Genomic DNA, 18,437 nt, shown 5'->3' with positions numbered 1-18,437 from the left:
TTTAACCTTTTTTATTTTACAGTAACTTAAATGATGCAATAATTTTTTTTAATCGAACAGTTGACATCTCAGATATTGGCATTAAATTAAAAAGGGATCTTCTTATTGGATTATGGCACATCGAAACCAGAGCCATAGAGAATATTATTATTATTATAAGATCTCTATATGGCTCTGATCGAAACCAGAGCCGTCATATCTAACGGCTCTGATCGAAACCTGATCGAAACAACCAATGCAAAAGTAACGAAAGCTCTGATTGGACACACCCAGCGATGAGAAATTCTGATTGGACGATTGGCGAGCGAGCTCGTCATCAGACAGGTCAGAGTCAGAGAGGATCATTCGGCGGAGAGACTCTCTCTGACAGTAACGTTAGTTCTGTGGAAAATGTCGGAGACGGCGGTTACTTGTAATATCTGTGGCGCATCCTACACATTACCCGGTAACAAACAAAAAAAATCTTGAATGTTATGATAATTCGAAAGTGTATTTTACGTTACTTGACTTTTTTATTCTATCTGATCCTACGCGCATGTTTGAAAACAACGTGACTGAAGATTCAAGAAAAGCGTTATAATAAGCATTTATGTATTTGTCATGGTTTACGAAATCTAATGTAAATATTGTGGGTTTATTAATCTGGTGGACTATGCTTTTTATTTTTCAGAAGATGAAGCTGTGGGGAATCTCCCGCACGTGCTGTTGTGCAGTCATATCTTTTGCAGCACATGTCTGCACGCGCTCGAGTCACCTCAGAAAGTCATCACGTGTCCGGAATGTCAGGTAATTTACATGGATGAGAAAAAAGGCCAGGGGAAAACTAGATTGTCAGTGAATAACGACTTAAATTTCAGTTTCTTCCTCGCCCAAAGTTATATCCCTGCAGAAGACATGCATTTTAGCGTTACACGGCCCCCTTGCATTTTATAATGTTCTTGTCTAACGTTACATGGCTTGACAGTCCCTCGTCACTGACTATGCTTTTGTCGTTTGTAAAAGAGCAGTGTATCCACCTTTTTCCTAACGAGCCTACTATGGAAGGCACTTCCGGTTTGGGGAAGTTCCACTCAAAAAGACTGAAACAAATAATTTCAAGTCATACAGTTGCACTGTCTGCAAATAATTCTTATCTGTCAGTTTGATTGGATGAGCTGCAAATTTGCTTTAAAGGGGTCATATAATGGCATTTTTTGTACAAGCTAATATGATTCTTTAGGGTCTAAATTAAAAGTTTGTAATATACTTTAATTAAAAATTTTCATTAGTATTGTAAGAAAACACTTATTTTACCTGGTCAAAAATAGCTCTGTTTTCAGCACGCCGTTTTAGTGCATATGCCTTTAAATGATAATGAGCTTTGCTCACCCCGCCTCTCTGTTCTGTGCGTACACCGTTTGTAACACAATAACCTTAACGCGTTGTTCATTATAGACGTGGGATTATGAATTATATTGAGAACGTCGTACATAGAAAACATGCTGCAATGTACCCTGAGTGTAAACCTTAAGACGCATTCACTGTGAAGCGTGCAGCTAGCGATTTGCAAAGATGAATATAAATATTAAAGTCCCTGTAAAGGCAATTCTAAAAAAATTTTCATTATAAATGTTAGAAATGTATTGCTAAAACATATTACAAAGACTGTGAACTGTGAAGTACTGAATTGTGGAGTTAGACCGTTAAACAGTTTTTCACCATTGCTATTTTATGGATTTTTTGGGCGGGGCTAAAACGGGGCTCGATGACGCACCTGAGCTTGTGGACACGCCCCTACTTGATGACGCACTAAAGCCACTGAGGCTCGGCCCCTCCCCTAACAATAGAGCACATTCGCATCAGTTTGGCGCTCAATCGCGAGTTACTGTCAGTACTATTAGTTACTACAGCCAACAGTTTGCTAGCTAGCTATTCCTTCGACACGTAAATGCGTAGGCTACTACCTGGATGCGATCACGTACAGATCGGTGTCTTTATTTAAATTTCCTAAAAACGATCACATCAAGAAGAGGTGGATTAATTTTGTGGAGAGCCAACCTTGATGGAGAGCTGAGGATCACCGCCAACACCCGCCTCTGTAGTGATCATTTTACACGGGATAGTTTATAAACTTTCGTCGGAGACAACTGGGATTCACTGATAATCCACTGTTACTGGTGAATGGGGCCGAACCAACTATCTTCGCCTCGGCCTTCATCTCCCCGTCCCGAAAGCAGTATCAGCTAATATCACCGTCGGCAGCTTTCCCGCGAGTGGGCGTGGCTTCAGCGCAGCCAGCGGACACGCCCCCAGCGTTTGAGAGCAGAGAATAATGCTCATTTTTTCAAGATTTTGATAGCTTATTTTATGTACTTGCCGGCTTTTTTTATCATTCAAATTTGGCTGGGTGTCTAATAACACATTTTTCTGTGGTGTGACAAACTCAGAACACATACTTAATTTTGACTTTACAGGGACTTTAATATAAAGGTTAATAAAACAGTGCGGTTCCCAAGTGTTCTACGTGGTGCGCTAAACTGTGGCGCTGTTACAAAATAGCCTAAATTACAGCATTTAAAGTTGGGGATAAAACATAGGCTGTATATTTACAGCCTATGTTACTGTATATTTAGAATACAGTAATATATAACTGCTTATAAAGGAATAAATATCAAGGAGTAAATCAATGAAAATTTCTTTCTATTGGTAAAAAAAATAAAAATTAGTGCTGGGCAACGATTAATTTTTAATCGCGATTAATCGCATGATTTTCTTGCGATTAATCACATTGTTACGCGCAAACTTTAATAATGAATTCTAAAGTAGTGTATTACTCACTTTTGATTTAAATGTACTGCTATATACACAAAAGTGGAATAACATGTGGTTTGCAAAAACTTTAAACAAATAAGGTGCTTTATACCAGCAGTATTCCCTTTACACAGCAATAAAATATTTATTGTAAATCTCAACTTAAACATTAATGTAATCAAATCAAATATTAAAACAAAGCTATTTGCCACTGCCAGGGCATTACCTTTTATCTAGCTTGTTAAAACGAGTCCAGTTTTCTTGTTTTTTTTTCTTAACGGGTATCAACAGGTGTCTTTTAGCAGCAGAAACAGTCTATGTAGTCAGAGGTCATGAGATATAAGTCGACCAACGTTACTTCTCTGATAGTAGCTTAGGTTTGGTCATGCCATGGTTTCCCACGTACACTAAGATTGCATTAAACAGAGGTAAAGCCCAATTTATACTTCTGCGTCGAACTTACGTCGTACCCTGACGTGCACCTCTCCAAAAATGTAACAACACGTCAATTCTACGCGCACCGCAAGCGCTGTGATTGCTAGAACCGCTCCACGGGTTTCACATGCTCCCTCTGCATGTGTAATTGCGCGTCAACGCGGACAACGACGCAGAAGTAAAACCAACCAACGCGTAGTGTATACCGTAAGTAAGTCCGACACAGGAGTATAAATCAGCCTTTTAGAGTGAGGTGAATTGGTCGAGCACAAGGTGCAGCGACAAGCGGGTGCGTTCTGTGAAACTGTTGCGGTCATGCTCGCCTCACGCGCTCGCCTCACGCAAGCGCCTGCGCCCGCCCGTTGCCTAAGTTGAATTGTGTAAAAGGACTTTGATTGTCTATAACTTTTTGTACACGACGCGCAGTACAAATCATTGGAAGAGAGACTGATCCTCGGCTCGCTGTTTGTGAGTTTCCAATATTTAAATAGTTATCAGGATATCAACAGAAGGGAATTCACATGGCAGAGCATCCCCGCTAAACTAAACGCAGGCCTATCAGGTAAAGTTATGTATAATTTTGATTTAAGTTAAAAAGATTACAGCTGCGTAGGGCACAGAAGCCGTTGCCATGGTTACTATCCATAGAGCGCCTGTCATTCACTTGCGGAGCGCTGTCTCCCTTTCTGTTCACCTGAGAGAACCTGCCAAAGCCCCTCCACTGCTGGTTTGGGTGGGTTATTTGCTGGCTGACCAACTTCCCACCCCTCCTGTGATCATGGTTTGACTGTAGGCCTATGTCCTATTCAGAGCCAGTGTGCAACGCACTTCCAAAATAAAAAAAATAAAAAAAATGCGTTAACGTGCGATAAAAAAAATTGTCGGCATTAATTAATAAATGCGTTAACGCGTTAACTTGCCCAGCCCTAATAAAAATAATATGCAACTGGTCGACCAATGAGAATGTCAGTCGACCAAGACGGCATCGACCGATTAGACGACTAAACGACTAAAGTTGACAGCCCTACAGATATGTAATTTTCTCGTCAAAATGCATGCTGCTCCCCCAAATATTACACGACAATAGCCTACTTCACTTCATACAACAGCCAGTCTTTCGATGAAGAAGTTAAATCAGTGTTCCTGAATTTAATGGATTTAGAGTATGTAGTACATTAACGTTTTAAAATTAATGGCGAGTCCGCTGTTGAAGGTGACGATCATCCATTTAATCACGCGTAACGACAATACAGAATAATTGTAATTTGACCATCGGGTGCGGATACTTATGCTGCATTCCAGGCAGGTTTTTGAGCACGTAAATCACGACTTCAAACCACGACTCACGACTTTATAGCATTCCAGGCCAGTCACGCCAAACTACCTGAGCGCAAGGAATTGTGGTAGCTAGATGTAAACAAACCAGCATGGCGGACCTTACGGGGCTTATGCGCATTTGTAATAATTTCTGTCACCAAAGGTGCTTACTCCTTGTTTATTTGAGGGAAACGGAGGAGGAAAAACGGCGCATAAGGCAAGATAAGCTGTTATACCTTTTATTTTACTTTATTTGGAAATGTATTTGGTATTAATTTATCCTTGCACTCAATGGACTGAAAACTAGTTAACGTTATATTGTCCTAAAGTGTATTCTCTCCGTGTACCGCCTGCAGAAACACTGCATCCGTAGGGGCTGCCATTGTTGTTTTGTATGGTGTGACGTCAGAGCTCGTAACTGGGAGTACATCGATCTAGATTGGCCGTATATGAGAGACAACTGGATGTGTCACGGAGACCGGTGTCTGCGCACGAGAGAGAACGGTGTCGGCCTGCGAGAGAACGGTGTCTGCGCGCGCGAGAGAACGGTGTCGGCGCGCGAGAGAGACCGAGTGTGTCCGAGCATTAGTATGCGTGCGCTCTTTTAGACACACTCGGATATATTTTTTTTATATCGATACTAGAGGTTGAAATATCAATACACTATCGTGAAAAAAATTATCGCGATAGTTAGCTGTATCGATATTTTTGCACAGCCCTAGTAAACTAAATAATTTTTTTAAATAATTATAATATATTATTATTGCATATATTTTATTAAAGCTGCAGTCCGTAGCTTTCTTTGGTTTAAAAATTGTCCAAAATACATATTTGAGAAAATACATAACCAGCCAGTGTTCAAAACTATCTGCTTGCTTTAGCTCGATTCAAAGCGGTAAGCTTGTAATAATGTTTTTAATTCCAGTGGTACTGGTGGATTTCCGCGGGAAATTCGAGCATGTCTTTGCGTCATTACGTCACATCTGTACACATAAAGGAGTCTCGGCTAGTAGGCTATATTGTGTGTGAGGATGCTGGAGGTGGAGATTTATCGCCTTTTCTCACAGAACTTGATATAATTAAACTTATCAATTTGATGGCGGATCCAGAAAGGTTCAAACGACAATCACCAGTGACAACTAGAGATTCACCGGCTGTAAAATGCAAAAGACTTCGTTCGGACTTCGGAGTGGCTACAGAAAAAAAGAGACTGCAACCGGACCCATGCGAAAACAAGGATAATATCGGAAGGACATTACATGTAGTCACACAATACAGTAGTGCTGACGTTGTTAACATTAACAATTTGAGAACAAAGTATAATTTGTACGGTTTTGCGTGATATAAGCGATTGTTAGATTTAATCAGCACGATTTACTGTAATGTCAGAACCAGAACAAAAGTGGATGTTACTTGTTCAGATGACATTTTCCGGTGAAAATTATTATGTTGGTCATACTTTCAAAAAGAATAATCTGTGATTTCTGAATTGCCAGTATCCACACCGGCGTGGTGACTGACAGCTGCACAGTCTCCTCAAACATTGTGTCCATCCGCGCTGTGCCGTGTCGAGGGTGTCGAAGTACAACTCGTGTAAAGTTTATAATTCCGCGAATAACTGCAATTACAGATTGCGTACAGAGATGGCGACAAAGAGGACAAACTGCAGACTGCAGCTTTAAATATACAATTAATACATTTCATTTGTACAGAACTATTTTCATAGGCACCACCACAAAAATATTATTTTAATGTGTGTAAATTGTGTAATATGTGTGTAAATAAAAGTAAAAATGGAAAATAATAGACCAGAAATATGACAAAAATGTTTAAATATATATATATATATATATAAATTAATGTATATGTGACACAAAAAGGCTGTTTATTATTTTGGGCGGGAAAAAAAATATGCTTGGCTGGTGGATTTTTTCATCTACCAGTCCCCGTGGCAGGTGAGCCAAAAAGTTAATTTGGGGCCCTGGATACATTCACATTATAATGCTTGATCTGTAGATAAAGGGCTGTGGATTTGCATAAAATTACTTTATTTTGCCGGAGTTTATTGCTGTTTTTAAACTACTCGCTACCGTGTGCCTGTTAGATCACACACATTACAAGGACTAAGAATCGGCATCAAACGCACAATAACTGGAATTTAAAACTGTGAAGAAACAAATGATCAATAAACTTTTAGACGGATATACACTAGGATTTGTGCGCCCGACATTTCTTCGCTTTGTGCCGTGAACTTTTAAATGTGCACTTGTAGCTTTAAGCACATCATTCTGCACCTGCGATGGGCATACCGTAAAACTTCAAATAATAGCCGAGTCCCAAACGCCTGTCTCTTTTACACGCCTGGTGTGGCTGCAGGTTTGGGTAAATAAAAGCCGGTCTCAAATAAAGGCCGGGTCTGTTTTTTAGTTTCGGGTTGTATTTAATCTTCTAAAACCCGTCCGATCGTCCACTTTTTGGCGGCCGCAAAAGCAAATTTTTGTCCCGCCAAAGCCTATTTTGATTGGTGAGTGATGTAGAATAGAATGACTGCTGCGCTTGACAGGGCGCAAACGAGTAGAGAGACAGAGAGAGCGCCCCGGCCGCGCGCGCGCACTCTCACGTCTTCAAACAACACGAGCGCTGTCTCTCTCTCTCTCTCTCCCTCGCGCATATTAATCAAAATCAATTGACACGATAGAAAAAGGTCGGAAGACCGCAGTTTCAGGTGGAGCATTTGGAGACTTTTGGAGAGATTAGAGACTCTAGGCCTACACTAATGAACAACATCTCAAGTTCAACACTAAATTATAAAGGCCTGTCTCAAATACAAGCCGGTGCAGTTCGACGATTTGGGAAAATAAAAGCCTGGGCTATTATTTGAAGTTTTACGGTACGTGCTTTGTGCCGCTCTGTTTTGGACCGTTTCATTTTATCATGGTTTTGCGCACTGAAAGATTTTTAAAAGCCTATTTTTTTGTCGTATCTATCATATCTTGTTGCCCCATTAAAAAGCTGCACAATACATTTAAAATAAGCATAATTTAATGGCATATTATTTGTGTGTAGTGTATATAAATATACTTCTGAATTCTTTACATTCATATATAAATATAAAATTGTTAAATGTATGAATACCTGAATGAATTTTATTAGAGTACTAATAGTAATTTGTTTTTATTAACATGTTTAGATTTTTATAAAATTACTATGCAGATTTTTTCAAGAATTACTTTTTGCTGCTGATTTATACACTCACTAATTTGAATAAAAAAATTGTCAGCTATTGAATACATTTAATATTTAACTGTAATCTTACACTGCAAAATGATAACTTACATGGACATGTCTAAATGGACATGAAAGTGAAATCAAACTGACATACAAAAATGTACTATGACGGTGACAATATCAAGATGGTCTTACAGGGCTCCTAGGGCTGGGTACCGAGTTCGATACTTTTTAGGTACCGACCGAATTGCCTCGATACTATCGAGTATCGAAAAATGACATGTTGTTCGGTTCCAGATTTCGATACCTAAGGAGTTAACTCGTCAACGTCAGTGCTCAAACAAATACATATGAAATGCACATACACGCAAACTCTACACACACACAAGACGCGTGGAACTCTCCGCGCACATACTCATATGAGACGCGCGCGTGCACGCACAAACTCTCCACGCGCATACTTATATGACATGAGACGCGAGCACACACACACACTCTCCGCGCACATATTCATGAAACGCGAGCACACACACATAATACCTTAAAGATGTGGAAAAGTCGATCAAAAGTGTGGGTACATTTCTCCAGGCTCGATGCCAACAGCGCGCGATGCAGTATTTGCGGTAAAATAATTGCAAAGACCGGTACCACGACAAATATGATGAAGACCTTGACAGTGCAGTAAACATAAAAGTTGCTCCTCTTCGATTGGTAAATGAAGAGATACCTTGTTGACAGTGTTTATACCGTAAAACTTCAAATAATAGCCGAGTCCCAAATAGACGCCTGTCTCTTTTACACGCCTGGTGTGGCTGCAGGTTTGGGTAAATAAAGGCCGGTCTCAAATAGAGGCCTGGTCTGTTTTTTAGTTTCGGGTTGTATTTAATGCTCTAAAACCGTCAGATCGTCCGCTTTTCCGCGGCCGCCAAAGCAAATTTTTGTTCCTCCAAAGCCTTTTTTGATCGATGAGTGATGTAGAATAGAATGACTGCTGCGCTTGACAGGGCGCACAAGCAGAGAGAGAGAGAGAGCGCCCCGGCCGCGCGCGCGCACTCTCACGTCTTCAAACAACACGAGCGCTGTCTTGCTCTCTCTCGCTCGCGCATATTAATCAAAATCAATTGACGCGATAGTAAAAGGTCGGAAGACCGCAGTTTCACGTGGAGCATTTGGAGTTTTTTAGAGATTAGAGACAGGCCTATACACTCAATGAACAACATCTCAACACTAAATTATAAAGGCCTGTCTCATATAGACGCCTGTCTCAAATACAAGCCCGTGCAGTTCGACGATTTGGGAAAATAAAAGCCCGGGCTACTATTTGAAGTTTTACGGTATTGCAATAATATTAACCTACTGAATGTAGGCCTACACTGCCATTCAAAAATGGGTTGGTTAGTCAGAATTTCTTTTCAGTAAGGATGCATTAAAGTTATCAAAGGTGACATTAAAACATGTGTTACAATATTGGCGGGTTACAATATATTTCGTTTTTAAATAAATGATGTTCTTTTGAAATTTTTATTCATCAAAGAATCATGAAAAATGTATCATAGTTTCCAAAATATTAAGCAGCAAACTGTTTTCATATTTCTGAAGGGTCATGTGACACTGAAGTAATGATTTTCAGCTTTGAATTCAATTCATTTCAATAAATTACATTTTGAAATATATTCAAATAAGATTTTAAATTGTAATACTATTTCACAATATTACAAGTTTTACTGTATTTTTTATTTTAAAAAATTCAGCTTTGGTGAGCATGAGCTCTTTATAAAACATTTTTTGTTCCTTTGTGCTTTTTTTGTTCCTTTGTGCATTGGCTAAGGAGCATGAGTCAAACTGAAAAAATCTTCTGAGGTAATGTTATGTAATCTTGTTAAAATGGATTTCATAAAATTGGTATCGAAAAAAGTATCGTTAGGAACCGGTATCGAAACTCAGGTATCGAAATTGGCACCGGATCGAAAGATTTTGAACGATACCCAGCCCTAAGGGCTCCAGACTAAAATTTGAGAGTTTGCGACTGCATTTTACATGTGCGACCAGTAAATTTGCCCCTTTTTTTTTACACGTTAAACGTGGAAGGGGCGCGTCAATGAATCCGGAATGAGTGGCAGGCCAATGAGTGTGACAAGAATAGGGAATGGCTACTGTAAGTGGCTAATGTGTGGAGGGGGAGGGTCCCAGAGATAATCGAGCGCGCGTAATTAAACGTCTGTGGGAGGGAGACGGTGACAAATATCACAACCTGCTATGTGCGTCTAAGCAATGAGCAAGCAATCTATCGACTCGTTCTTCTGACCTGCGTCTAGTGCCAGAGTCTACAGTATCACAGTCAGATGATGATTCAGAGTCAGAGGTTTGTGTGGCGAAAAAGGCCCGAACCCATCATTTTCGGGAAGACTGGCTGCGAGAATTCAGCTGGTTGAGGTACTGTAAGGAGACGAACTCCATGAACTGCGAATGTTGCAGTCGCTACCTTGTTCTAGTGGAATGTTATTGGCCAGTGCCCCTAATGTCTACAATACATACATTTGTTAAGTATTGTTTGTATCTGTGAAATGACCGAAAGGTTACTAAGCACTTTGTTACTAAGCACTAGGCTTGCTATGATAGTCGGTGTTACCGTTGTTCAGAAGCAACACCAGTTACATCTCTTTTCCCACCGCGGCACCGCCCCCCCCCCCCACTGTCGATTAGATTTTTTTTTTTTTTATAAAATCATTTAGTTCAGTTAGAGAACAGACACTATTAAACTGAACATGTCTGCTTAATAAATCGTGAGCCGAACGAGAGTCGCCGCATAGATCAGCAGCAGGAGTTTCATGTTGTCACACGTCGATTAACCGGTGGGAAAATATCCTCACCGTCACATCCCTACTAAGCACTTTTTTTTATTCTGAATGTATGGTATATTTTTTTCATATTTGTACTGAAATTGACAGCAATGGTGCTGTCGGTTTACCCTGTTGCATCTTCAAAAGTGCACAATAAAATGTGACAATGAATTTGAAACAGCACATTGAAATTTCTGTATCTATTATCAAAGTATTTATTAGTAATACAGTGGAAATTACTAGAAATGTGAATATCTGGTTAGCATGTTGATTTATGGTGTGTGCCCCTACATTTTCTGGTTGTGCCCCTAAAATTTTCATTTGGGGGCCACTGTGCTCTTAGTGAAAAAAGTTAGTCTGGAGCCCTGTCTTATGAAGGGAGGTCAAACCATTTAAATGTCTTTTATTTGATTACAATGTACATAACTTTTTACCCTTTATCATTAAAGAAGAGACCAGGCTTATAGTTGTTTGTATCGTTGAAAAAATTAATCCATAATTGAAAGGGGAAAAAACATTCTCAGTCCTGGCAATTTTTTGTATAAATTTCAATACCCCATCAGAAACTATAAAACATAATAAGTTCCCAAATAATAATCCTCCTGATACTCCAGATTAGGGCTGTGCTCAAAATATCGATACGACGATACATCGTCATGAACTCCTGACGATGCGCGTATCGATACAGCAACTGCTGTATCGATACTGTCATGCTTTTGAATGTAGCCAATTCAGGGCTCGAATTTCAGCACGGGATTGCGAGTATTACGCATTATTCTAACCATATATATTGGATATAACATCGAATTAGTCATTTTAAAACATTCTGAAAGACACAATTTCACAAACAGCGTGAGTGTTCAGCTGTGCCGCGTCTTCTGTCTCTATCTCAAAATGGGTTGCTCAAGGCAAGCGTCAAACGCGCTGAAGGCGGCGATACACTCTCGCTTTCGGGAGTTGGGACATGACGGAATATTCACTTGCATATTCAGGCCAGTATTGCATTGTCACTTAAGTTTACCATTCGCTCGTCTTTTTAAGTCTTACCACGCAAAACATTCAAGCGATTTTAAACTATTCAGTGCTCGCACGCTCTCTGAGAGAAGGTTTTCTCTGCATGCATACATAGAGTAAAGCCGCCTCACAAACAGCCTGTGAGTAACAAAAGTTCTTTTTCACGGATTATATCGCTTTTACGGACAAAAACAAGCAAAATGATGTCAAAAATGTCAGTCTTGGTGAGTATCCAACACAGTCGGTTAATGCATGTGACAGCATAATGAACACAGGATCCGTGCAGTAGCTCTTAAAGTGACGGCAGCCATGTGTGTCTGTCATTAATATTGTCGTCAAAACAAAAAAAGATAGCTTTAATTATAAGGAATCTGGATTTATAGCCAAAGTATTTAATTTAGTCAGGACTAAAATACTACCCAATGTTATTGTACATTTAATTACTTTAAGTTTCTGTAGTATTTCTGAATACTAGTGCTAGACCTATTCAAAAAAAATTCTCTTTATTGGTAGGCTATCTTTATTCTATTGTATTTATTTGTTTAAAATGATTTCAACGTAATGTAAAGAAATTACTTTGTTTGGTGCACATTCCAACACTTATTTAATTGAACTCTCATTGTTTTTTAATGACAAAAACTAAATAGTTTTTCAGTTATCACAACTGTTATAACACTGTTTATTCAATAAAGATATTACTCTGCTCAAAAGAAATTTAAATTCCAAATTGATCCATATCGTGATACGTATCGTATCGTGGCTTTAGTATCGTGATGCGTATCGTATCGTGACATTGTTGGTGATACACAGCCCTACTCCAGATGACATGCAGAATCAGATACTATGGATGAACTCTGAAATTACTATAGGAGACCAACGAATTTTGTGGAATATATGTATTCAAAATGGACATGTGCCGGTATTCGGTAATGCGATAAATCGCGGTAATGAATATGCACGATATTGTTATCGCGGGGACTTCGAAATACCGTGAAAAATAATAGATCCGAATTTAGATTTTTAGAACGCGCATCAGCTTATTTCCAATCAACCGCTTAAAAAACAATGCGTATATGCGCAAAACACATGTGCACTTTGATGTAAACAATCCCCACATCACATGTATAAGCACTGTGTGCATGCAGTGCGCACTCTAGTCTAATGTAAACAATCCTCACATGGAGAAGAAGCACGGCGGAAGGAGGAACGCTGCCGACTATTTATCCCCCGCATGGCTGCCAACTCTCACGCATTCAGCTTGAGACTCACGCAATTGACACTTTCACACGGTCTCGCGCCACACATCCATTTTCTCACGCAGAGAAAAATCGCGGAGCAAAGAGGACACTGACACCGACAGACTAGACAGAGCAGGTTACTTTTGATTTGAAAAAAATATCAGCTCTCAGGTTTTATAACGAAATTCAGACAATAAATACTGTTTTGGTGCTTGTAAATGTGACGTGACAGATCGCGCGCCTCAGATCAAGTAAACCGATCATCTGTTACTTTTTATTAAAGATACAGTACAACCCACCGAAAGGTACGTACTTTCGCTTAATCAGTGTTTTTCAACCACGGAAAGAGGTCAATAACACTGCAGGAGAACAATTATGTCACAGAACGTTACATTTACCTCAGGAAAGCCATTTAATGTTAGTTGACTATAAGAAAATAGCTATAGAGAGGAGTATTTTGCTAAATATGTGCACTATATTACATATTTTAATATATGTACTTGTCATTATATAATTGTTATTATAATGAAAATTACGGCATATTACATTTTTATATTTATATTATAATTATATTTATATTGTATGCATTATATTTAATTTCTCTCTGTATGTTTACAGCATTATGTGAGATATATTTTTTCTTGAGAAACATTTAAATGCAGGCTATCTACTGTAGCCTACCTAATATTTATCCAAATGAGTCAATATTGAATCAAGATTCAAATTAAATCCAAGAATTTAATTGAAATCATGAAAATTGTGTTAAGCAATAATACAAACGGTAGCCTCAGTAACCATGTAAACATTATAACATGTTGTCACTAAAAAATAAAATGAATGTTTTGACAATCACAATTACACATTGTGATGCAAGTTTTTTTTAGATACCCCCAATCCGTCTGTTTCTCTTGTGCAATTAAAATATCGTGATAATACCGTATACCGTGATAAAAGCTCAATCAATTAATCGCAGCATGAAAATTTGATACCGGCAGATGCCTAATTCAAAATGGTTTAATCTTTGTGAATGACTTTTTAAATACATCTGGTCACATTATTTCATTTTATGATTTCTCAATACAATTTAATGAATGTTTGGGTTTGTATCGATACAATCAGATTGTTTCAGCAATTCCAATTGGCTGGAAACAAAAAATACAAAATAAACACAAGCAATTGGTTTGTCTCCCAAAAGTACGATGCTGGAAATAGTTACATAATATAAAAATAAATAAAATAATTTACAATTGGAAGTTATATTCTGCAGGATTTGCACTTTTTCTTCACAGGGTCTGCCAGTACTGGGAAGATGAAATCAATGTATCAATTCTAGGGCTGAACGATTTTGAAAAATAATCTAATTGCGATTTTTTTTTTTTTTACCAAGATTGCGATTTAATATGCTATTAGTTTTTAAGTTCTTTATCTTCTGTATTATTCGACAAAGACAAGCAATAAATCATTGTATAGTAGGGATGGGAATCTTTAGGCACCTCATGATATACTTTTTTTCGTAATTAATATTATTAATAACAGTTAAAAACTTTATTTGTGTAATTATACGCATATTTAAAAATAATTATTAAAAATCATGTTAAGAATTTTAAATAGGCTATATAAACGAATATAGCTTTAAAATATAAAAGCTAGTAAATAAAGAGGAACAAAAAAAAAACATTACAAGCAATAAAACAAGAGTGCTTTCAGTATTTAAAAGTAGGCCGTCTGAACATTTTCCAATCAAGAGCTGTGAGTGAGTTGTCTTCTCAGTTTAGATACGATAAGCTGCATTCACACTAATGCACAGATCCCTTTTGAAATATAAGATGTGGTTTGTCCTGTTGGTTTAAGATATTACTGACTGCATTTACATTCATTTCGCGTCATAAAAGCATTTTGAGATGCCAGTACATCAACCAATGAGTCGCTCACAGCCGCATACAGGAGCGCTCTTCACAAAGCGCGCGTAAGTATTTTAAATTGAAAGCAGCCTTCTCAGTGATTTTCATATTTTTAATATATAAGCCAACTGCATTCCAAAAGACATAAATAATGCCTTAGTAGAGCATTTGTGAGGAAAATTCCGGCGGGCGAGACCGCGAACTGCAAGAGTAACATCAAGCAAAGCGGCAACCAGTGCGATAAAGCCCACGAATGTCCTTGTAATTAGATTAAACCTTTCCGAACTTTATGAAAGATTATTTTTCGTAAGGTTCGAGCGGTTTCGCGTGCGTGAGAGAGAGAGAGAGGCAGAATGAATACGGCTGTTTCTAAAGTACACGCAGCTTCATCACGCATCTGTTTAAAAACTAAGCTCAGACTCGATTCTGAAATTCTCTGAATATATTATTGTACATATATATAAATATATTTATATATATATATTAGGGGTGGAAGGGTACACAGAAGTCACGGTTCGTTTCATACCTCGGTTCAGACGTCACGGTTCGGTACGATTTCGGTACAATGGAGTGAATAGCAAAACAAAAATATAGAAGGCTTTTTATATAAATGTCTTAAGCCTTGTATTTTTTAAATAAGTTTTATTAATAAAGGCATATAACCAGTTTATTTGTAGTGCACTGACAGTAGTTTTAAATAATTAGTTTATTAATTAAATTATTAAAAAGACGAAAAGACCTTGAGATATGTTTGGTAATTGTACCTGAATGAATTTAAAATTAATTTGCTATTTCAGATCAATATATTTGTTTCCTTCATTTTAATTAACCCTAACTTTATTCTCATCTGAATTATAAATAATTGATTTCCGTATAAAATAATACTACCACTAAAAACTTTTGTCAACAGTTGTAGGTTACAGTTTGATAAGAGTTTAGAGTGTGACAAAAGCACAATGTTGTGTTTTATTGCGAGTGTACACAAATATAAGTAAACAATTTGCAGTTTTAATGATGTCCTGTATGAAAAAAATGACGGAGTATATTTTTATGTTTCCACTGTTTGATCGCCCGTGCCTCTCTCACACACACACGCACACAGTTCGATCGCGCGATTCGCGCCCGCGCCTCTCTCTCTCTCTCTCTCTCTCTCTCTCTCTCGCACGCGCACACACACATTTCGATCGCGCGATTCGCGCCCGCGCCTCTCCCTCTCTCTCGCACGCGCGCGCACACACACACACACACACACACACACACACACACACTGTTAATCGCGCCTCTCTCTCTCTCTCTCTCTCTCGCACACACATACACACACTTCAGCATTGCAATCTTGATCGCAGCCTGTTCATTGCTGCGTTCACAGTCACACCAAAAGCGAATAGAGCGAAAGTTATCGCTATTTAAGAGTTTTTTTTTTTATTTGTACCGTGTATTCTCCGTGCAAATTTGTGCACCGAACCGTGACGCCCGTACCGTTTCGGTTCAATACGAATACATGTACCGTTCCACCCCTAATATATATATTACAACATAATATCACAGAAATCAAACATAAACTGTTCTTTCCTGTATGCCATGCCAAGTTGATGCTACATCTGCAGACTGCTTTTCTCTCGCGTGTCACGTGACCAGAGTGTAATCGCAGCTTTTGCGGTTTAAAAATCGCGTTTCATCATATCGCGATATTATCGCAAATGCAATTAATCGTTCAGCCCTAATCAATTCCATGGAAAGAATATTTTAGATCAATTTATAACACTACTGTAGATTCATATTCAAGAATATTCCAACTAAATTTTTTTTACAAGATAATTGCAACTAAAAAAAAGTTATATTTATATCACATTGAAAATAATCCATATTGCAGATTTTGTGAGGATGAAGAGGAAGACCTATGGCACTTATTTTACTTTTGCCCAGTAGTATATAAATTCTGGTCAAGTGTCCAAGCTTGGTTAAAGACGGCTAGAATGGAATTTACCATAACACCTCAAACTATTGTACTTGGTCATTTTACAGGTAGTTTGCTTGTGATAAATACCATTTTATTAATAGGGAAAATGTTTATTTTTAAAACGAAAGTATCATCATGCTTGTGTTTAGGTTACTTTAAGAATGTTATAAGGTCGCATCTTCTTTTAGAAAAGATAATAGCAGAAAGCAACAATAAATTAGATGAATATAACAAAAAATGGAATAATATTCTATGTTTATTATAATTATATGAAACCTTTTCTCATGTATGTTTTTGGGGTATAAATGTGAGGATGAATGTATAAGCATGTAGTGTCTCTGTAGATTTGGGTCTGTAAATTGTATTTCTTATTAAATAAAGATATATAAAAAATAAATAAATAATGATGGTTCAAGTAAACAGTAATTTAAAAAAAAGAACAAAGAAAGAAGTTGCAAGCAACAGTACACATAAATTCAAAAGAAATTAAAGAGCTTGCTTTTCAGGCAGGCCTAGGTCTACCAGTAGTATTCAAGTTAGAAATACTAGAGAAATTGATGTCTAATGTTTAATTGTAAATGTTAAAGGGGTCATGAACTGGCTTTTTACATTTTTTTTTATATTGTTGTCTGAGGTCAACTTATGACGTTCGCTTGGTTTTTACATTCAAAAACATCAAAATGAATAAGTAATAGGCTATTTTCTACCCTAGTTTTGAGCCTAGCTCAAAAACGCTCAGTTTTTATGGGCGTCTCGCATTGAAGACTTGGAAGTAAACGCCCACTGCTGTGAGTGGATAACAGTTTAGCATATTATAATGAGTTTCGTGTAATGCGCGAATCAGTGGGCGGGGCTAAACCGGCCGTGTTGAAGTAGGCGTTGATCTTCTTCTGCGGGGGTGGTGTTTTATCCTCTTTGTCGTCATAGTTCCCCACTTTGAAAAACGAGTCGTTTGCTGAGCCTGGTGTCAATAAAAGCTTTTATTGGACTAACAAGGACGTTTTCAGTTCTGAAACTTACAGGATATTCTTATAATATGACGAACTCTTAGATGTCAAAAGCTCAAGGAAAATTTGATTTCTCAGTTCATCACCCCTTTAAAAATAGTAATATGAAACAGGTGTAAGCCTAAATATGTCCAATTTATGACATGTACAGTAGGTAGGAAATACAAAAGCCCTGACTAGGGATGTGACGGTGAGGATTTTTTTACACCGGTTAATCGACGTGTGACGACACCGGTAATACCGGTATCACCGGCGGGGGCTTTTAAATCGCTAATTTAAAGGCAAATGATGCGCGCGTTTGCACGGGCATGCATAATGGTGGTCGTGCGGAGCAACACTGTTTTGTTATTGTGCGCTGAATTGCCGCTAATTTGAAAACGAAACTAATTTTTTTTTACATCGCTTATAAAAAGCTGGTGCAGCAGTGTGCACTTCACTTTCACTTATACATTTGCGTCAATTCATCCTTCGCAGCGAGTTTGATGCGATCTGACAAATCAAAATCCACCATTTTTGTCCGACAAAGCAGTCAGGAGAGTAGTAGTTTAGTAGTCTAGATTAGTAGATTAACGTCGGTGGATTTGAACTTGTCTTTAACTGAGGCAATCTCTCACGACACATTAGAGCCACAGAACGGTAGGCCTATTTATTGTTTAATTTTCTTTGACTGACCAAATTTGAAAGTTGAGACTTTGTTTCATATTAAA

General features: G+C 38.1%; 1 protein-coding gene across 2 annotated transcripts in view; it reads left to right on the top strand.

Annotated features, from left to right (window-relative positions):
- Nucleotides 1–340: 340 nt before the first annotated feature.
- The window catches only part of rnf17 (ring finger protein 17), a 107,506-nt gene continuing 89,409 nt past the window's right edge, over nucleotides 341–18,437 (top strand). For both annotated transcript variants that reach the window (XM_056260672.1, XM_056260671.1), the window contains exons 1-2: nucleotides 341–445; nucleotides 671–786. In XM_056260672.1, coding sequence (XP_056116647.1) covers nucleotides 391–445; nucleotides 671–786 — 171 coding nt within the window. In that variant the 5' untranslated portion in view covers nucleotides 341–390. The remainder of the gene's footprint in view (nucleotides 446–670; nucleotides 787–18,437) is intronic.

Source organism: Rhinichthys klamathensis, unplaced genomic scaffold (genome assembly GCF_029890125.1).
Source record: "Rhinichthys klamathensis goyatoka isolate OS25496 unplaced genomic scaffold, OSU_Roscu_1.1 h1tg000177l_1, whole genome shotgun sequence".
NCBI lineage: Eukaryota > Metazoa > Chordata > Actinopteri > Cypriniformes > Leuciscidae > Rhinichthys > Rhinichthys klamathensis.
The sequence above is the reverse complement of the archived record's forward strand: the minus strand, read 5'-3'. Positions and strand labels throughout refer to the sequence as shown.